The following is a 19,402-nucleotide window of genomic DNA, read 5'->3' on the forward strand; positions in this document are numbered from 1 at the left end:
ACTCTTATTTACTGTAGCTTTTTAATGAGTTTCTTTAGTTTTATTTATTTATTTTTAGAGAGAGGGCAAGGGAGGGAAAAAGACAGGGAGAGAAACATCAGTGTGAAAAAGAAACATTAATTCATTGCCTCTCATACATGCTCCACAATTGGAGACCAAGCCTGCAATCCAGACATGCTCCCTTACAATGAATCAAACCAACAATCTTTTTTTGCTTTCTGGGATGACACCAAACCAACTGAGCCACATCATTTAGGGTTTTGTAATGAATTTTGAAATGGGTATGTGTGAAATTTCTAATTTTTTTTTGAAGGTCATTTTTGATGTTGTGGGTTCTTTGCATTTTTGCATCAGCTTGTTAATATCTGCAGAAAAGACTGCTGGGATTTTGATAGGGATCCCTAGATTTGTAGATTTGCTGTCTTAATAATATAGTATTCTGATTCATGAACATGGACTGTCTTTCCATTTATTTGGTTTTTAATTTCTTTCAATAACATTTCATATTTCTTCGTATATACAAGCTATAAAAGATCATGTCATATGCCAATAGAGGTAATTTTACTTTTTTCCAAAGCAGCTACCTTTTATTTAATTTTATTGTCTAACTAGCAAATATAAAAATTATTGATTCAATCTCTAGTTATAAGTCTATTAAGATTTTGTTTTATTTTGTCAGTTTCCAGAGCTGTTTGTATCTTAATAATTTATTCATCCACCAAAATTATCTAATTTGTTGGCACACAGTTATTCATTACATTTTCTTTTTTAAAATTTTTCCTTTTTTTTTTTAACACTTGTTCAAGTACAGTTGTCTCCATTTTCCTGACACTACTTCCCCCAACACCCACTCTGACTTCTCACCATCCATCCTACCCCAGTTTGGCTTTCTCTATGGGTCCTTTATACATGTTCCCTGATGACCCTTCCCCATTTTCCCCCTCTTACTCCCATCCTCTTTCCCCTCTGGTTACTGTTAGTTTGTTCTTTATTTCATTATCTCTGGTGATATTTTCTTTGCTTGTTTATTTTGTTGATTAGGTTCCACTTATAGGTGAGATTATATGGTATTTGTCCTTTACCTTCTGACTTATTTCACTTAGCATATTGCTCTCCAGTTCCATCCATGCTGTCACGAAGGGCAGTAGCTCTTTCTTTCTTTCTGCTGCGTAGTATTCCATTTTGTAAATGTACCATAGTTTTTAGATCCACTCATTTACTGATGGGCACTTAGGTTGAATCCAGTACTTGGCTATTGTAAGTTGTGCTGCTATGATCATTGGGGTGAATAGGTTCTTTTGAATTGGTATTTCAGAATTCTTAAGATATAGTTCCAGCAATGGAATTGCCAGGCCAAAAGGCAGTTCCATTTTTAGTTTTCTGAGGAAATTCCAAACTGTTTTCCACAGTGGCTGGACCAGTCTGCATTCCCACCAACAGTGTAATAGGGTTCTCATTTCTCCACAACCTCACCAACACTCATTTGTAGATTTCCTTACCGTGGCCATTCTGACCGGTATGAAGTGGTATCTTATTGTGGTTTTAATTTGCATCTCTCTGATGGCTAGTGATGCTGAGCATCCTTTCATATGTCTCTGGGCCCTGTCTATGTCCTCCTTGAAAAAGTGTCTGTTCAGGTCCTTTGCCCATTTTTAATTGGATTGTTTGTCTTCCATTGAGTGGAGTCATGTGAGTTCTTTATATATTTTGGAGATCACACCCTTGTCCGAGGTATCATTGGCAAATATGTTTTCCCATATGTTTGTGCCCTTTTTGTCTTTCTGATATTTTCTTTAGCCGTACAGAATCTTTTTAATTTGATGTCATCCAATTTTTTAATTCTCTCCTTTATGTCCCCTGTTCTAGGGGACATATCCGTGAAAATACTGCTCCATGGTATATCTGAGAGTTTCCTGACTACATTCTCCTCTTGGACTTTTATGGTGTCGTGACTTATATTTAATTCATCTCTAGTTTATTTTTGTGTATGGTATAAGTTGGTGGTCCAGTTTCAGTTTTTTACATGTAGGTGTCCAGATCTCCCAACACCATTTGTTGAACAGACTGTTTTTACTCCATTTTATACAACTACCCTCTTTGTTGAATAGTAATTGACTATATAGACTTGGGATTAATTCTGAGCGCTCTATTCTCTTCCATTAATCTATATGTGTGTTCTTATGCTAGTACCAGATTGTTTTGATTACTCTGGCCTTGAAATATAGTTTGATATCAGGTTTTGTGATCCCTCCTACTTTGTCCTTCTTTCTCAAAATTGCTGCAGCTATTTTGGGTCATTTATGGTTACATATATGTTTTTGAAATGTTTGTTCTGTGTCTGTGAAATATGTCATTGGTATTTTAATAGGGATTGTGTTGAATCTATAAATTGTTTGGGTAGTATGGACATTTTGATGATGTCAATTCTTCCAATACATGAACACAGTCTGTGCTTCCATTTATTTGTGTCTTCTTAATTTTTTTCTTCAGTTTTGTGTAGTTTTCTGAGTATTGGTCTTTTACCTCTTTGGTTAGGTTTATTCCTAGGTCCTTTATTTGTCTTCTTTCTATAGTAAAAGGGATTTCTTTCCCAATTTCTGATTCTGATATTTCATTGTTCATGTACAAAAATTCCTTTGATTTTTGAATAATGACTTTGTATCCTGCTGCTTGCCGAAATCACTTATTATGTTGCGTAGTTTTTTGGTGGAGTGTATAGGGTTTTCTATGTACACTATTATGCCATCTGCAAACAATAACATTTTTACTTCCTCCTTTCCAATTTGGATGCCTTTTATTTCTTTTTCTTGTCTGATGGCTGTGGCTAGGACTTCCACTACTATATTGAATAGAAGCAGTGAAAGTGGACATCCTTGTCTTGTTCCTGATCTTAGTGGGAAAGCCTTTAGTGTTTGTCCGTTGAGTATGATGTTCGCTGAAGGTTTTCATGTATGGCCTTTATTATCTTGTGGTATGATCCCACTATTCCCATTTTGCCAAGTGTTTTTCCCATAAATGGGTGCTGAACCTTATCAAATGCTTTTTCTACATCTGTGTGTAAAATGATCATGTGAATTTTGTCTTTCCTTTTGATTATAGGATGTATTACATTTATTGATTTGCAAATATTGAACCATCCTTGCATCCTTGGGATGAATTCCACTTGATCATGGTGGGTCATCTTTTTAATGTGTTGCTGGATGTGGTTTGCCAATGTTTTGTTGAGGATTTTAACCTCTATGTTCATCAGCAGTATTGGCCTGTAGTTTTCTTTCTTGGTTGTGTCTTTATCTGGTTTTGGGATTAGGATGATGCTGGCCTCATAAAATGAGTTTGGGAGTCTTTCCTCTTGTATTTTTTGGAGTAGTCTGAGAAGGACAGGGGTTATCTCTTCCTTAAGTGTTTGTAAAATTCTCCTGTAAAACCGTCTAGTCCAGGGCTCTTGTGTACTGGGAGTTTTTTGATTACTGTTTCAATATCAGCAGCTGTTATATGTGTGTTCAGGCTTTCTGCTTCTTCTTCATTCAAGGTTATGAAGGTTGGGACGTCATATTTTTCTAGAAATTTGTCCATTTCATTGAGGTTTTCCAATATCTTGGCATATAATTGTTCATAGTAATTTCTTACAGTCCTTTGTGTATCTCTGGTATCACCAGTAATTTCTGCTCTTTTGTTTTGATATTAGTTATTTGGGTCCTCTCTCTTTTTTTGTTGAGTCTGCTTAAAGGCTTGTCGATTTTGTTTATCTTTTCAAAGAAACAGCTTCTGGAGTTTTGATTCTTTGAATTGTTCTTTTAGTCTCCAGGTCCATTCATTTCTGATCTGATTTTGATTATTTCCTTCCTTCTACTTGCTCTGGGCTTTGTTTGTTGTTGTTTCTCCAGTTCTTGAAGATGAAGTGTCAGGTCGTTTATTTGAAATATTTCTATCATTTTTGGGTAGACCTTTATTGCTGTGAACTTCCACCTCAGGACTCCCTTCGCTCTGTCCCATAGGTTTTGGACAATTGTGAGTTTGTTTTCATATTTTTCCAGAAACTTTGTGATTTCTTCTTTGATCTCATTATTGACCCATTCAGTGTTTAATAGCATGCTATTTAGTCTCCATGAATGTGAGTGTTTTTGAGTTTTTTCCTTGAGATTGGTTTCCAGTTTCAAGCCCATGTGGTCCAAGAAAATGCTTGTTTTGATTTCAATTTTCCTGCATTTGTTGAGGCTTGTTTTCTGTTTCTTCATGTAGTCTATCTTTGATAATGTTCCATGTGCATTTGAAAAGAATGTGTATTTTGCTTCTTTGGGATGAAAGGTTCTATATATATGTCAGTTAAGTCCATTTGATCTAATGCATCATTTAGTTCAACAATATCCTTGTTGATATTTTGTTTGGAAGATCTACCCATTGTTGAAAGTGGGGTGTTAAAATCCCCTATCATCAGTGTGTTGCTGTCTGTGTCTTTCTTGAAGTCTCCAAGATTTTCCTTATATACTTGGGTGGTCCTATGTTGTGTGCATATCGGTTTACAATGTTTATGTCTCCTTTTGGATTCTTCCTTTGAGTATTAAAAAGTGTCCTTCTGTTTCTCTTTTTATGGCTTTTATTTTGAAATCTATTTTGTCTGATGTAAGTATTGCTACCCCCACGTTTTTTTCTTGTCCACTTGCTTGGAATATTTTTTTCCATCCCTTTTACTTTCAGTCTGCATAGGTCCTTTGTCTTGAGTTGGGTTTCTTGCAAGCAGTATATGTGCGGGTCCTGTTTTCTTATTCATTCATCCACCCTCTGTCTCTTGATTGGAGCATTTAATCCATTTACATTTAAAGTTACTACTGATAGGTACTTATTCATTTTTTTTCTTTGTACCTGTGTTCCTTTCTTTCTCACTCTTTTTTTAAAAAGATTTTTACTTATTTTTTAGAGAAGAGAATTGAGAAAGAGAGAGAAACATCAATGTATGGTTGCATCTCGTGCACCCCCTGTGCGGACCTAGCCTGCAACTCAGGCGCTTGCCCTTCAATGGAAATCGAACCAGCAACCCTTTGGTTCGCAGGCTGGTGCTCAATCCACTGAGGCACACCAGCTATGGTTTTTTCTCACTCTTTTTCTTCATCTTCTTAAAGCAGCCCCCCTAGCATAACTTGCAATGCTGGTTTCATGGAGGTGTATTCTTTTAGCCTTCTTTTGTCTGGGAAACTCCTTATTTCACCTTCCATTTTAATTGAGAGCCTTTCTGGGTAGAGCAGTTTTGGTTGCAAGCCTTTGCTTTTCATTACTTGGAATATTTCTTGCCATTCCCTTCTGGCTTGTAGTGTTTCTGTTGAGAGGTCATCTGCTAGCTGCATCGGGGCTCCCTTGTATTTAACTACCTGTTTCTTCCTTGTTGCCTTTATGATTCTCTGTTCTTTGATATTTGCCATTTTAATAATGATGTGTCTTGGAGTGGGCCTCATTGGGTTCCTCTTGAATGGGACCCTTTGTGCTTCCTGGACTTGTGTGGCTTTTTCTCTTCTCAAATTGGGATAGTTTTCCATTATTACTTTTTCAAACAGATTCTCTATCCCGTGCTCCTCGTCTTCTCCTTCTGGTATCCTTATTATACAGATACTATGTTTCAGGTTGTCCTGCATTTCCCTTAATGCCTCTTCTTTCTTTCTGAGTCTTTTTTTCATGTTCTTGCTCTTTCTGGGAGCTTGTTTTCTACCTTGTCCTCCAGCTCACTGATTCAATCATCTGGTTCATATAGGCTACTTTTTATTCCTTCTACTGTGTTTTTCAGTTCAGAAATTCTGTTCTTCATTTCCTTTTGCCTCTTGTTGATAGTTTCTATGTCCTTTTTCATGCTGATATAGTTTGCAGAAAGTTCTTCATAGTTTCCCTGTAGATTTTGGTAATTCTCTCTGAGCTCACTGAGCTCATCTAGCTTCCTTGGAAGCATTGTTTTGAACTCAATATCTGATAGTTTCCTTGCCTGTCTTTCATTTAGTTCTATTTCTGGGGATTCCTCCTTTCCTTTCTATTGGGGGTAATTTTTTTTTATTCCGATTATTTGTGAAACTCTCCTTTTTTGCTTCTGCTTCTTAAATTGATGTCTTGACTTCCTTAGTTTGTGGTATAAACTTCTATGGTAGGTTACCTGTGAAATTCAATGGTGTAGTCTCCCTAATCTCCTGAACTTGATGTTCTTTGGATACCTTTTATGCTATATTCATTGTCTCTCTGGACGTAATTGGGTTTTGATTGTTGTTTGGTTGTTCTTTGGCTGGTCCTTTCCTCTAGCTGGGTGACTGAGGGTCACTCTGCCCACTATGTCTTGTGTGTCTTTGTGTAGGTGCTGCCAGAAGAAAACCACAAAGCCTAGGAAACAAACCCACACCCGCAAAAATAACTTCGCCCTGCAATCCCTGTATCCACAGCAAATGAACCAGTATTAATAATGCTGTAAAGAGATTAAGACTATTATAAGAAAGGAGGGAAATAAACTGTTAGCATAAAATCTAATTACTTAATATGCACAAACTTGATGGACCCAAAATGGATGTTAATAAGCTATATAGTAAAGAAAATATTGCAAATCATTGAAAAGACCACAGTGGATTTCGTCTCAGTAGCCTCTAGTATTTACCACTGTTTTTCTTTCTGGATCTGCCTCTGATGATGTCAGAAGTTCACCCTATCTGACCTTAGGCAGGCTGTTAGACTCCAGGAATCTACTGTCTGTGGATCTTAATCACACAGTTCTTAATCTAGTCCTTCAGTTCTTAATCTAGTCCCTCTGCATCAGCAGTGAGGCCTAGGCAGCAAAAGGCTAGTGCAGAGTCTTTCCTAGGGATAGGGCTATTGTTATCTCTCACGGTGCTGCTGCTCAGGGGAATGGTCTTCCTGAACAAGATGGCTGCTGCCCAGTGGGGAGTGACTTGGCACTGGGATCCCAGTGGCTACTCTCTCAGTTCTCTTCCCAAAACCTTCATGTGCAATTTCTCCTCAAGTGTCTTTAGTCCACTCTGCTTCCCCTTTAGTAGGGATCTCTTACCTGTGGCTGCCACTCTGTACTCAGGAGTCAGGCTGAAGCACCACAGGGCCTGGGCAGAGTTCTTCCTGTGGACAGGGTTATTGTTTCCTTTCATGCTGCTACTGCTGCTCAGGGGAGTGGTCTGCCAGAGCAAGATGGTTGCCGCTGTATGGAAGATGAGGTAGCACCCAGATCCCGACTGCTACTCTCTCAGTTCTATCCCCAAATCCTCCTTCCCCAGCCCCTCTTCCGGTGTCTCTAGCCCACTCTAGCCCCACCTTTGCCGGAGCCAAAGGTAATTGGCTGCAAACAAAAATCTGTGCGTTGGCCCTTTAAATAGGTCTTTGCGTCTCCAGCTTCCCATCTGTGGCACAGAGCAACCCTGCCACTTTTCACAGCTGGTTGTTACCTGTGTACTTTTGGGCTCCGGTGCTGTAGGCTGGGAGTCCCCTCTTATGGTATAGACCCCACTCTTCTCAGGGGGATCCAACTGGTTGTTTAAATATCTCTCTGGCATTGCCACCTATGGGCGCCCAGCCAGCCTTCTCGAGTCTCTACCACACTCCTTACCAGTCAGGTTGTGCTAAAGCTGATTCTTCTATCTGTCTGAGGTTATAAGGCTTCTCTCTCACTATTAGTTGTTTGTTCCTGGTGATTTCTCCACAGTTTAGTTTTAATTCCCAGTTGGCCTGAGAGTAGGTCAATGTGACTTCCATTCACTTCCCTGCCATCTTGAAACTTCAGAACCTCTTTAATTAGACTTCCGACCAAGATGGAGAAGTAGGTAGATACACTTTGCCTCCTTCACAACAAAAAGAAGGACAACAGCAAATTTAAAAACAAAAAATAACCAGACTGCTATGAAGTTAAAGGAGTTCATTATCACCAAGCCCACATTATATAAAATGTTAAAGGGGTTTAGTCTAAGAAAAAGATGAAAATCAAGAACTATTTACTGTAAAATGACAACAAAGTCACAACTGTCAACAACCAAAAATAATACTGAAGGAAAAAAAACAAAACAAAAACCAACTAAGCAAACAACTAGAACAGGAACAGAACCTCAGAAATGGAGATCAGAGGGGAGGAGGAGTGGGCGAGAATAGGGGAAAAGGTACAGGGAATAAGAAGGATAAATAGTAGTACAAAACAGACAGGGAGAGATTAAGAATAGTATAGGAAATGGAGAAGCCAAGAACTTACAGGTACTTCCCATGGACATGAACTAATGGGGTTGGGGGCAATGCTGGTGGGATGAGGGGTGCAGGGTGGAGGGAAATAAAGGGGAGGAAAAAATGGGAAAACTGTAAGCATAATCAATAAAATATATATTAAAAAAAAAACTTTAGGTAAATCCAAGCTGACTCAAGACATTGCAGTTAAGTTCTCTGCAAGGAATCATTGAGAACTACACCAGTTGGTATAGAACATGGATGGCTCTATGCCATTATGGAGCCATTAGTATATTTTGGACATTTGCATTTAGAACAGTGACACTTCAGCTGTATTCTGTAGGCCAAGATGAATTTGCATTTTCCTCTGATGTTTCTTAGATTTTTCTCATTGTTTCTCTGTTTTCTCATGTAAATTAATACTGTGGCATTATCTGTTGTAGCCTCTGTTCTAGCTTTTAGGTCTAATTTTTTGGCAGTTTGTTTTACATGTTTTCCTTATACTTCCTTTCTATATTAGAGTCTTATTTTCTCATCTCTACTTTTGGAGTAACCTCCTTATTGTTTTTATGTCTTTTTTCTTTACTCTCTTTTCAATCTACTTGAGTTTTAAGAATTGTATACTATTTCTGACTACAAGCATAATCAAGTTAAAGAGAATTCCATCCACCCTAAAGGTACACCTGTGCCCCTTTGCAGGCAGTGTCCTTTCTCCAAGCAACTGTTGATCTCCTTTCTGTCACTATAGTTTTGCTTTTTCTCAAATTTCTTATAAATGGAATCATATGGAGTGTAACCCTTTATTCACTTCATTCGCTTTGCATAATGCAGTTGAGATTCATTCATGGTGTTGCATGTAGTTTATTTCTTTGTATTACTAAGTAGTGTTCAAGTGATTTAATTGTTGACATTGCAGGTGGACGGCATAGTGGCTGCTGAGTATGAGCTGGAGTACCTCTTACTAGAAGGTCACTGCTATGATATCACCACAGGCCAGCCTCCACGAGGACTACAGTTTACATTAGGAACTTCAGCCAACCCAGTCATTGTGGATACCATTGTTATGGCCAATCTGGTAAATGATTAATACATCAGTGGTGATATTGAGTCATGTTAATTTGGGCACTACAATGTATGATGGAACAATTAGCATTCTGGACATGAGTGAGATTAAAATTTATGATTAACTAAATTTGGTTAATATAAAAATCCTAAGTTTAATTAAACTTATAGATTGGATTACAAGTCACCTTAAAAGAAAACATGTAAGAATCTTCTACTCTGAACCAAATTGGCCCCTGAAAATGCATTGCTTCTGAGGTGATAGCCTTATTCTTTTCATTAGAGGTTTTGCAGCTTCCTCACACATTACACATTGATTCTTCACTAAGTACGGCCAAAGGGCAGGTTTCTTGGCTTGCCTGGCCTGTGTTCTGCTAGTGTTTCTAATATGTAGATATATTTTAGTTGCACTAATTTGTTAACTATCTTATTTAAGATAGAGGTGACTGATATTTCAAAAAAGAAATAACTGTCCCTCAGAAACAGCATTTTAATATTTCAAAGAGAACTAAAATTTGTCTTTTCTTCTTGTTCTAGGGTTACTTTCAGTTAAAAGCCAACCCAGGAGCTTGGATTCTCAGACTAAGGAAAGGACGTTCTGAAGATATTTATAGAATCTATAGGTAGGATTAAGTGATGCAGGAGCATTTTTTTTCCAGAGCATTTTGCTCTGAAAATCAGCTTGAATTGCATACTACACTGGCAGTTAGCCAGGGAATAAGAATTTAATTTACAGTCATATTGCTTTTCCAGGAAATTAAACAAGGTAGTAATGCTATCCAGTAGTAATAAGTATGGTCAGGTTTTAAGACCAATGTCAGGTCCACTTACTCTTTTTACAAATATTTTACAGTTTTATTTTTAAATCATTGGGACCATGGTAGTTTAAAAAGAAAAGTCTCTGCTCATTAGCTGCTAAAGATGCAAAAGACAAGACAAGAAGCTCAGTAAGTACTTCCGGGGGTTAGTGTAGCTCCCCCATGTAGGGGACCATAGAGAAGAATTCAGATTGCCCCCTTACTTTCCCTCAATCTTCACCTTGCAGAAGTACTATGGGAGAGGAAGATATTATGACACCCTCCCCTCTTTTTGTATTTCAAGAGTACAAAAAAGGCTTAAGATAACACTGAACTCCCTCTTTGCTAGGAATTTGGCAAGACAGCAATTTCCAAACCAACTCTCTTTAAGAGTTAGCTCAATTTCCACTTTCAGGTCTTTTTAAGAGGAGGGAGGGTCTGTTGTATTCCCTGCATCCCTCATTCCACTGCATTCTCCTTCCACCAAAGCCCCCAGAACAGAGCCCTTGTTCTGATCCCATCTGGTCCCTCCTAGGCTCATTCCGCAAATGAGCTTTCCTCCCACTCCACAACCAAATACTTTCTGCAGCAATTGACCCTGGCACTCGTGAGGACCCTAGATAATGATGCCAGCTTTCCTGCATGCAGCATCACACCCAGGGAAATCAAGTGACAGCCAGGAGAAGTCCAAAAATGATAAGAACTCTGAGTACCCCACCAAAACTCAGCTCTGCTCAGCCAATCCTGACATATCCCAGACTAGATTTAGTCATCACAGAGGTGCATAGTAGAACCTCCCACACACACAGCTGCCCAAGGAAGCTATGCTGTTATTCCCAGCAAAAGAGGGTAAAAGAACAGACATTACAAATGTGATAGAGCCTATCAGAAATGGCAGCTGATGACAACAGTTACCCTGTATCTCTTGATCCTGCCTGAAGAGCAGCACCAACAAAGGCATGATGAGCAGAGGGATCTGTAGCTAGATGTGCAGCCCTTGCATTGCTAGAGGACTTGGAGACAGCACAGCTTATTTTCCTATAATTATATAGGAACTAGAAGACAGACTACCCACCCCCACATTGAGACCACTCCTGAGAGGCCGTAACGCTTTTATGGTTATCAGTCATCCCCTTAGTAGGCCCATTTGGGGAGCAGTCACAACCAGAGTGGGGTTTCGTCCAGGCAGACACTCTCATAGCAGCCCATCCCATTGTCACTGGGGCAGGCCAAACATATCTAAGAGGGTAGGCAGAGACCAGGCATCAGAAATCCCATAGGTATCATTCTGGCCTAACATAGACAGGGCCAAACACAGGGGGCTCCAGATACTCTCTGACATGGCACCCCCTTCACCCCAAGGGCCTGGCTTTTCCTTTGCATGTCCAAGGCCTCCAAAAAGTGTTCCAGAGCCTCCTGGTGAACCCAAGGTTGATGCAGCTGATGACCAGGTTACAGTGCGACCATATATAGCCATCCAGGCTGTAGTTTGGGGGCCCAGTGATAGGTACTACTACTTCTTCATTCTGGTGTCCATTGGCCAGGGTGGCCCCTTGTTTATTCCACAGCAGGCAGTCATTGGGATAAATGTTGAGGGCAGCTGTGAAACAGTCCACCACCTTGTCACATTCCTCACTCAGATTGAAAAAGACCCCCAACCCACACCGCACATCAGGGTCATTGGATGTAAGGTCCAGGCATTTAGCTACCAGGAAGAGCTCTTTCGCTTCAAGAAACAGGGAGTCAGACAACAGAGATTCCAGTATGCTTTTGCTGGAGCCCAGGCCTGTGCCACCAGCCCCTTCCCTTGGCACCACCAGATGGGCATGTGCCATTGGATAGTGTGTCCAGTCTTGCAGGCTGTCATAGGCCTGTGACTGCAGCCAGTGCCATCAGTGCTGTCCATTTATTTGGCTTTAGCTCCAGATACTTCTGCAGTGTGCTGATGGCTAATAGTTCTTGTTCAGTCTCTGCCTGGCTGGTACCCAGATCCTGCCAGGCATGTGCTTGAGGTCCTGCTGCATAGCCATCTCAGAAAGCACCACCACATCTGGCAGGTCCCCCTAGGAGTCATGAAAGCCTGAGGGTGGTCACAGGGGGGCTTCTCCTCTTCATGTTGATACCCTTATCATAGGACACATCAATGAGGTCATGATGGCCAGAAACCTGGGGGAGCCTCAGCATCCCATTGTGCCATCTCCTCCAGTTCTGCCTATAACTCTGTAGCTGACTAGGCTAGTTCAAACTCCATATCAGGGGTATGTGTCTTTATGGGTCTTGTGAACCAGTCAACCCAGGAATCTGATGAACCCTCAGGGTTAGCCAGTTTGGGCTCATACCCCCTGGCCAAAAAGTCACTTCGTCCTACAGATCCTCTTCAGGATGATGTTCATCATACCAGTCATCAGTAGCAGCTGTTCCTGCAGTTTCTCCCAGCCACACTTCTCTGACTGTTTCAGAGTCCTCAGCCTAGCAGGCAAGGGCACAGACAAAGGGTCTGTAACTTAAGAGATGAAATCTTGGGACCAGTCAGTCTCATAATAATTCTGAATTATATCCACAGCACCTCTAGCTGCAGGAACCCTCCTGGGCCCAGTTCTCAGTCAGACAAGACCAGATCTGCCACATTAGTGCCTCTGGAGTGCCAGGCAGTAACTTGACTGTTTTGTCTCTTGCATCTCTGCCCAGAGGTCATCCTTCTTGAAGGTCGGGTGGCACAGGATACAAGTGGTGCACTCTAGTCCTGGAGGAATTTGCCCACCAACTCAACTTCAGAGACTATCCTTAGACACCATTTCAGAGGCTGGGCTTCCTGGTGGCCAGGGACCAAGCCCTAGCCCCTCTTGCCAAAGGGTCTCGTCCTGGGTAAAGTGCCCAGCCAGCTTCATGAGTGGGTTGGCTCCCCTGCATTTGGCCTCTACCTGCTCCCACATTACCATGGTGACTGCCAGCGCTCGCATGGCACCACTCCACATGACCCTTCAGGGTACCTGGTTGCAGGCTGAAGAGGGAGAGGAAAAAATGGGGCCTTCATGTTTCATTGTTCAGTCATTCCTTTCTGATGCCAGTATTCCACAATCAAATAATCTGTCACTGTGATGAAAACCATAGGCAGATGAGAAATTGAGTGTGTTTAAGAAAGGAGAAAGGAAATGAACAGTTAGGCTTTTCTGCCTAGATTATTTCTCAACACTGAGTTGCAGGTGAGCAGTATGTGTGAGCTTAAGCCATGAAACCCTGGTGCTCACACTGGTCCTTCTTGGTCTAAAGTAGATTAAAAGTAAAGACTCCTAAAGCATTTGGTCAGGAGCCAGGTTTTCGCTTTCAGGTTTGCTACAAATGATTCTTAGTTTTAAAAAATTATACTACCTTTAAAAAGGTGTGGTCTACATTCTGCTTAACACAGTTTAAATTAGTTTTAAGTTCTGTGAAAAGACTTTGTGTCAATTTATTTAGGGAATGACAAGATGAGGACACGGCAAGAGTTGTTTAAACACCCTCTTGCCGTGTCCTCCATCTTTGCTCCATAAGATCTTACCTGATGTGTGAAAGCAGTGTGAATTCTTGCATGTTTCTTATGCAGGAAATAGAAGACTTTTATATTACAATAACACCGTCATTATAAACAGTAGATTTTCCTCCAAATGATGTTTTTCCCAATAAGGTTTTGCAGAATTTTAATTTGTCATAAGTTTATCTGTTCTTCTAAACCCTGTTCCTTCTGCATGTCCTTTCTCTGGCCACTCTCCTTACTCCTAGGAGTGTGGTAACCTTCTCTCTTCCTGCTATCTAGGGCTCCTTGCCTTCCTGCTTCCCGTTGGATATTCCCAGCCTCTAGAGTGTCTCATGTGCCCCCTTCAGAATCTTACCTTTGCCTGAGAACCCTGCTGTCTGTGGGATGACAGTGAATCTATATTCTGTGATGGCTTTCTGCAGTTAACACCTTGAAAATTGGTGGTTAGAAGTTTTAGGCATTACAGTTCATTAGTAGGGAAATGTTTTGCCTCCTCCGCACTGTTTGCCTGCAAATAGAGCTTGTGATAGGCCTTCCTCTAAAGTATGGACAGCAGATTGAGTGCAGGGCCTAGACTGGCTCATATGCTTCCAAGCAGAACAGAGTAGTTGCCTTTATGAAACTCTGAGGTAGAGCCATGCTTTGCTACTTGCCCATTGAAAAGAGGAAAGGGTGTGTTTCTTGTGATTGTGCAGAGTGGCCCATGGCCCAAGCAGTCCTTCATTGAAGGTGCTGGGCTTAGCTCATACCTTGTGCACACAGATGGTGGTTAAGTATCCATGATGCACTTGCCAGCACTGGCAGCCTCTCATTCTATGAAAGGTAATTTCAGAGAACTCAAGAAAGAAGTTTGAGCTATGACTGACTGGAATGCTCAATGATTAAAGGATAGAGATTTTTGACAAGTGCTTCTGTGTATCTTGAAGGTGCTTCCTGCAGGCTGTGAAACAATAATTTGTTCTGAGAAACTATGATAAAATCATGGACAAATATAGTGGATTGATGTCAGAGCACTTACTGCATTTGAAAGCTGTGATTTGTAATGTCCATCTTACTTTCTCCCTTATCTCTCTAAGCCATGATGGTACAGACTCTCCACCTGATGCTGGTGAAGTAGTTGTTGTCCTCAATAACTTCAAGAGCAAAATAATTAAAGTGAAGGTGAGTTTGGTATATTAAGGTGGCCACTCTTTTATAGTTGGTAACAGTAGCAGTATTTTGGTATTCAGTAGCCATTATCTAAAAATATGTGTCGTGAAACCAGCCCCAAACTTTGTGAGTTGATGGATGGGTTAACTCCAATAATAATACTATTGTGATAATCATTTCACAGTATATATGTATACAGAATCACCACGCTGTATACCTTAAATTTGTGCAGTGTTATTTGTCAATTATATCTCAGTAAAGCTGAGGGGGAAAGTAAAAGAAATCCAAGACTTTAATTCAGCTTTGGAGTTTCATTATAGTGTTTATAGTAACACTGTTTTAAATGCAAAATGTCTTTTCTAAATATGCATTTGTGGCTTTCTTCAGCTCAGAGAGTGCACATTTTGGGTAATCTCAATAAGCAGGAGAAGTCTCATTTTAGACAACATGTTTTCATAGACATTGTGTTCTTATGTAGCCACAATTTACGTTATTATTGATGACTATTTTCAGAAAATTGAGAATGCCGATGAAAATTTTACCAGCAGTTATAAATGGCAGCTCATTTAGTTTCTTCTCATGTTTTTCTATTCTTGGAATTTTAAAGTTCTTAATGCCTTATAAATTCAAAAACTATCAAAAGGTATTATAGTGTAAATACAGACATACCTCGTTGTATTGCACTTTGCTTTATTGTGCTTCACAGATGATGCATTTTTTACTAACTGAAGGAAAGTACTCCACCAGCAAAAAAGATTTTGACTCACTTTATTGAGCTACTCACCTGATTGTGGTGGTCAGGAACTGAGCCCACAATTTTTACACAGTAAAACCTAAAGCAGATCACACATGGTTGAGCAGAAAAAATGGTCCCTATACCATAGAGAAGATTCTCCTGGTTCTCTACTAGTAAATCCTGAAAAAAATCTGTGACATGAAATGACTTCTTCCTAATGGAACTCATGTAGGCTGCACTTACTTCCTAGAACTAACCATGTTAGCTTGGTGAATTGTACTTGTATTTTTACTCGGACTATATATCCTACACAAGTGCTTGAAGTTCTTTGTACATATTTCAAACTGAAAAGAGTTACGTCTAATTAGAAGAGGTTGTTGTCTTCTCACGTAAGGTTTTACGTCATATGATGCAGATCCTTCTGTTTAATACATCTAGTCTCTGAGTGGGTTGTACCTGCTTGTAGGAGAATTAATTCCCTATTGTTGGCAGTACCTACAGTGAAAATCAGTTTAATGCCTGTTAAACTCAACAGGAGTAATAAGATTCATCATATATGATTGCAGGTTCAAAAGAAGGCGGACATGGTGAATGAAGACTTGCTGAGTGATGGAGCTAATGAGAATGAGTCTGGATTTTGGGACTCCTTCAAATGGTAAATTGGCATAATGAAAAAGTTATTTTTGGGAAACATTATAATATAAGGAGCATCTCTCCCTTCTTTTGAGTATAATAATTCTGTCTTGGGCCTTTCAGATTTGGTGCTCTGTGCAGCCAAAAATTGCACTTAAATTTAGCATGCATATTTCCCACTGATAACAAAAAGTTAATGCCCTCTCACCATGAAGTTCCTTCTCTTCCATGCTTGTTGACTCTCGTTGGTTGTGCCTGCTCTTTGGAGGCCTGACTAATCATTGCTCTGTTGACTCTCCATTGTATTCCCTACATTCTGTGGAACAGCCTGTGTTCATGCTTTTCCCGAAGTTGTTCCCCTGTGGGGTGGTGTCTTGGCCATGTGCTCTTTCTCCCCCACAGTGTGAGGGACTCTTGGTACCTGGTCCCCTGCACTGGTTTCTAGGGAAGGAGCAGGGATAGGAAAGAAAATGCCGTCTCTTTAACTCTCAGCTGAAAGGACTGTGTATCTGACCTTTATTGTTACAGGGGCTTCACGGGAGGACAGAGCACTGAGGCAGCAAAGCAAGATAAAGATGACATCATTAATATTTTCTCTGTGGCATCTGGCCATCTCTATGAGAGATTTCTTCGGTTAGTCATGTTGATTATTTCATTATAGACAAATGAATTTGTCAGTGTTCTTTTGTAGAGAGTAAATGTTTTATGGATTCTGCCCATTATACTTTTGTGTATTTGAAGCACCCTCAGCGTTATGAATAGATTACCATACATAATCGTTTTGATATGGCTAACAGCATGAACTCAGGCTATATAGTAAATGCATCTGTGTGGATATTACAGGGCTTTAAATTTTTAATGTCACTGTGCACACATTATAAATAGTGGTGTTTAATTGATCACCAAGCATTGCTTAAACTACAAATTCAGAGGTTAATAGAGAGAATCAAAGTGAAACAGGACCATGGACCTGCCTTCTAAAGATTCACTGTATTTTAGTCAGGGCAGGGGGTGGGCGGTGGTGATCTTAGTTCCCATATAGGAGCAGCTCTGGTTTATAGACAGACTGGGACTCAGGATGAAGGGACTTGCCTGAGGTCATACAGTCAGGGCCAAGGAGAAGACACTGTCTGGGGCTGGTTGATGCTTTGGTTGCTAGGGGGAAGCCCTCAGGAGTGCCTTGCATTCAGTGGTCAGGAGGGTGCCTTTGCCTGCAAGTGACTTTCCTAAGCCAGGCTCTTATTACTCTTAATTTCCCACTACAAATTTACTATAGCAAATAATCAAAATGTCATTTTACTAATGGTTTAGACCTCCTATTTCCAAGAAATAATATCTGACCTAAAATAGTAATATCATATGTTAGTAGCAACTGAATTTAATTAAATTCCTTTACTCAAAAAGTATTTTTGTTTGTTTTCAAAATAGGGACTCCTGAAACTAACCATTTGCCATTTCTTTACCTTCCCCTTGGCAGGGGTCTCCAGTACAGGTTGTAAGAAGCAGGCCAGTTCCCACAGAGCTGCTATGGCTTTACAGACTTTCTTGTTAGAGTGATGTAGTCAATAAATCACAACCTCCATTATTAATTTGTATCATTATTAATATATCAGTTCATAAAGCAGTTTATTTAAAGATGTTACATAGTTAAAACATTTGCTGTTGTAGGTGAGAAGTACTCCTTTCTCATTCAGTGATACATTTACAGGAAGGAATATGTGCAATTTTCCATTTTCCATTACTAAGGGTCTCCCTTGGTCCAATTAAGCCATTAGTTAGCTCTGCCTTGAAGAACATTTAGTGATCTTGTAATTGACTACTTGATTTTGTTGAGATTAAAATGTCTTTTGGAAGATTATTAGTACTATTTGCTTTTATTTGACAGCATAATGATGTTATCAGTACTGAAGAATACCGAGACTCCTGTGAAATTTTGGTTTCTGAAGAATTATTTGTCCCCCACATTTAAGGTTTGTTCCTTAGGGAAAAGGAAAGCATTCTTATATTAAGGAGATACTTGCTGTACAATGTACTTTTTACTATTTCTATGTTATCTATATAATTTTAAAATTTTCCTTTTATTAAATTACCCTGATTCAATTGCATATTTCCATGTCGATTACTCTTCCAGACTGATCCATTTTGGGGGAATGCTGTTATAAAACTGAACGCAAAATTATGTCCTATTTGAAGAATAGGAGGAGAGTCTGTATTGTTTGCTTTGATGAAATAACATTCTCTTTTGAGCGTGCATGTCCTAGTTTAATTAGAAAATATGATGCTGGTTTTCATAAGCATGAGCAACTACCCAGTCATCTAGAGAAGTAATGCTTCATCTGTATAAAACAAAAACACACTTGCAAAGTTTTCTGCTTTATTTATATAAGTTAGTATTTGTCATCTAAACTGATTTATTTGTATCTTTTTTTATTGTTGTTACTCTGTAGAATTTACTAAACAACTCTTTATGTATTTAGTAATTTCTCTTCTAATGTAAGTAATTCACATCTGGTCCCCTGAAGGTACTTGTATTTAGAATAGTAAAGACTTAATGGCAACACAGTTGCTCAGTTTGGGTTTGCCCTATCATTCCCTAGGTTAGACCTAACCAAGAGAAAGGCTTAAAAATGAAGCTCAAAAAATGTTTTACTGATCAAGTTTAGACAAATTAAGTTTATGTCTCTTAAATGCATATGCACAAATGTAAATTAGTTATCTAAAAGCCTTTACTTAAAGATTTCTGTCATTTCATGTAGTGCTCAGAAGTCAAGGAAATGGGGATTTGGCAAAAGTTTTTATGTGTTTTTTTAACAGTCACCGGTGAGTCAAGGGTCAAATTTTATTAGACCATTGTTATGGTAAATGTGTTTTACTTGTGCCAAAATCATGATGGTTGTCTTATGATTATGAAGTCCATTTACTTATCAAAGTAAATGATTGTTTGGTGTTCCCTGTGTCTAAAAATAGGAGTTTATACCTTATATGGCAAATGAATATAATTTCCAATATGAGCTCGTTCAATACAAATGGCCCCGGTGGCTTCATCAACAGACTGAAAAGCAGCGCATCATCTGGGGTTACAAGATCCTTTTCCTGGATGTGCTCTTCCCACTGGTTGTTGACAAATTCTTGTTTGTAGATGCTGATCAGGTAAGTTCTTAAAGGCCAAGTTTAAACAGTTTATATTAAAGGCATTAGACTTCCTTTTCTTTTTTGAATGATTCTATTTTTCCAGTTATGGAAAAATACATGCTTATTTTACATTATTTGGAATATATAGAAAGGTATCACCCAGGTGTGATGATTTTTAAAATTTGCATTCGATGTATCTCC

The 19,402-nt window shown here is 39.5% G+C and overlaps 1 protein-coding gene and 1 pseudogene across 4 annotated transcripts in view; one reads left to right on the forward strand and one right to left on the reverse strand.

Annotated features, from left to right (window-relative positions):
• Nucleotides 1–19,402, forward strand: part of UGGT1 (UDP-glucose glycoprotein glucosyltransferase 1) — a 161,551-nt gene that overhangs the window by 130,213 nt on the left and 11,936 nt on the right. For all 4 annotated transcript variants that reach the window (XM_054575077.1, XM_054575075.1, XM_054575074.1 and 1 more), the window contains 7 exons: nucleotides 9,095–9,253; nucleotides 9,778–9,863; nucleotides 14,628–14,712; nucleotides 16,003–16,091; nucleotides 16,598–16,702; nucleotides 17,955–18,039; nucleotides 19,037–19,219. In XM_054575077.1, coding sequence (XP_054431052.1) covers nucleotides 9,095–9,253; nucleotides 9,778–9,863; nucleotides 14,628–14,712; nucleotides 16,003–16,091; nucleotides 16,598–16,702; nucleotides 17,955–18,039; nucleotides 19,037–19,219 — 792 coding nt within the window. The remainder of the gene's footprint in view (nucleotides 1–9,094; nucleotides 9,254–9,777; nucleotides 9,864–14,627; nucleotides 14,713–16,002; nucleotides 16,092–16,597; nucleotides 16,703–17,954; nucleotides 18,040–19,036; nucleotides 19,220–19,402) is intronic.
• LOC129071763 (peroxisomal targeting signal 1 receptor-like) lies at nucleotides 11,254–13,016 on the reverse strand (annotated as a pseudogene).

This window comes from Pteronotus mesoamericanus, unplaced genomic scaffold, assembly GCF_021234165.1.
Source record: "Pteronotus mesoamericanus isolate MK-2021 breed Mesoamerican mustached bat unplaced genomic scaffold, CSHL_Meso_final contig_27, whole genome shotgun sequence".
In the NCBI taxonomy this organism is placed as follows: domain Eukaryota; kingdom Metazoa; phylum Chordata; class Mammalia; order Chiroptera; family Mormoopidae; genus Pteronotus; species Pteronotus mesoamericanus.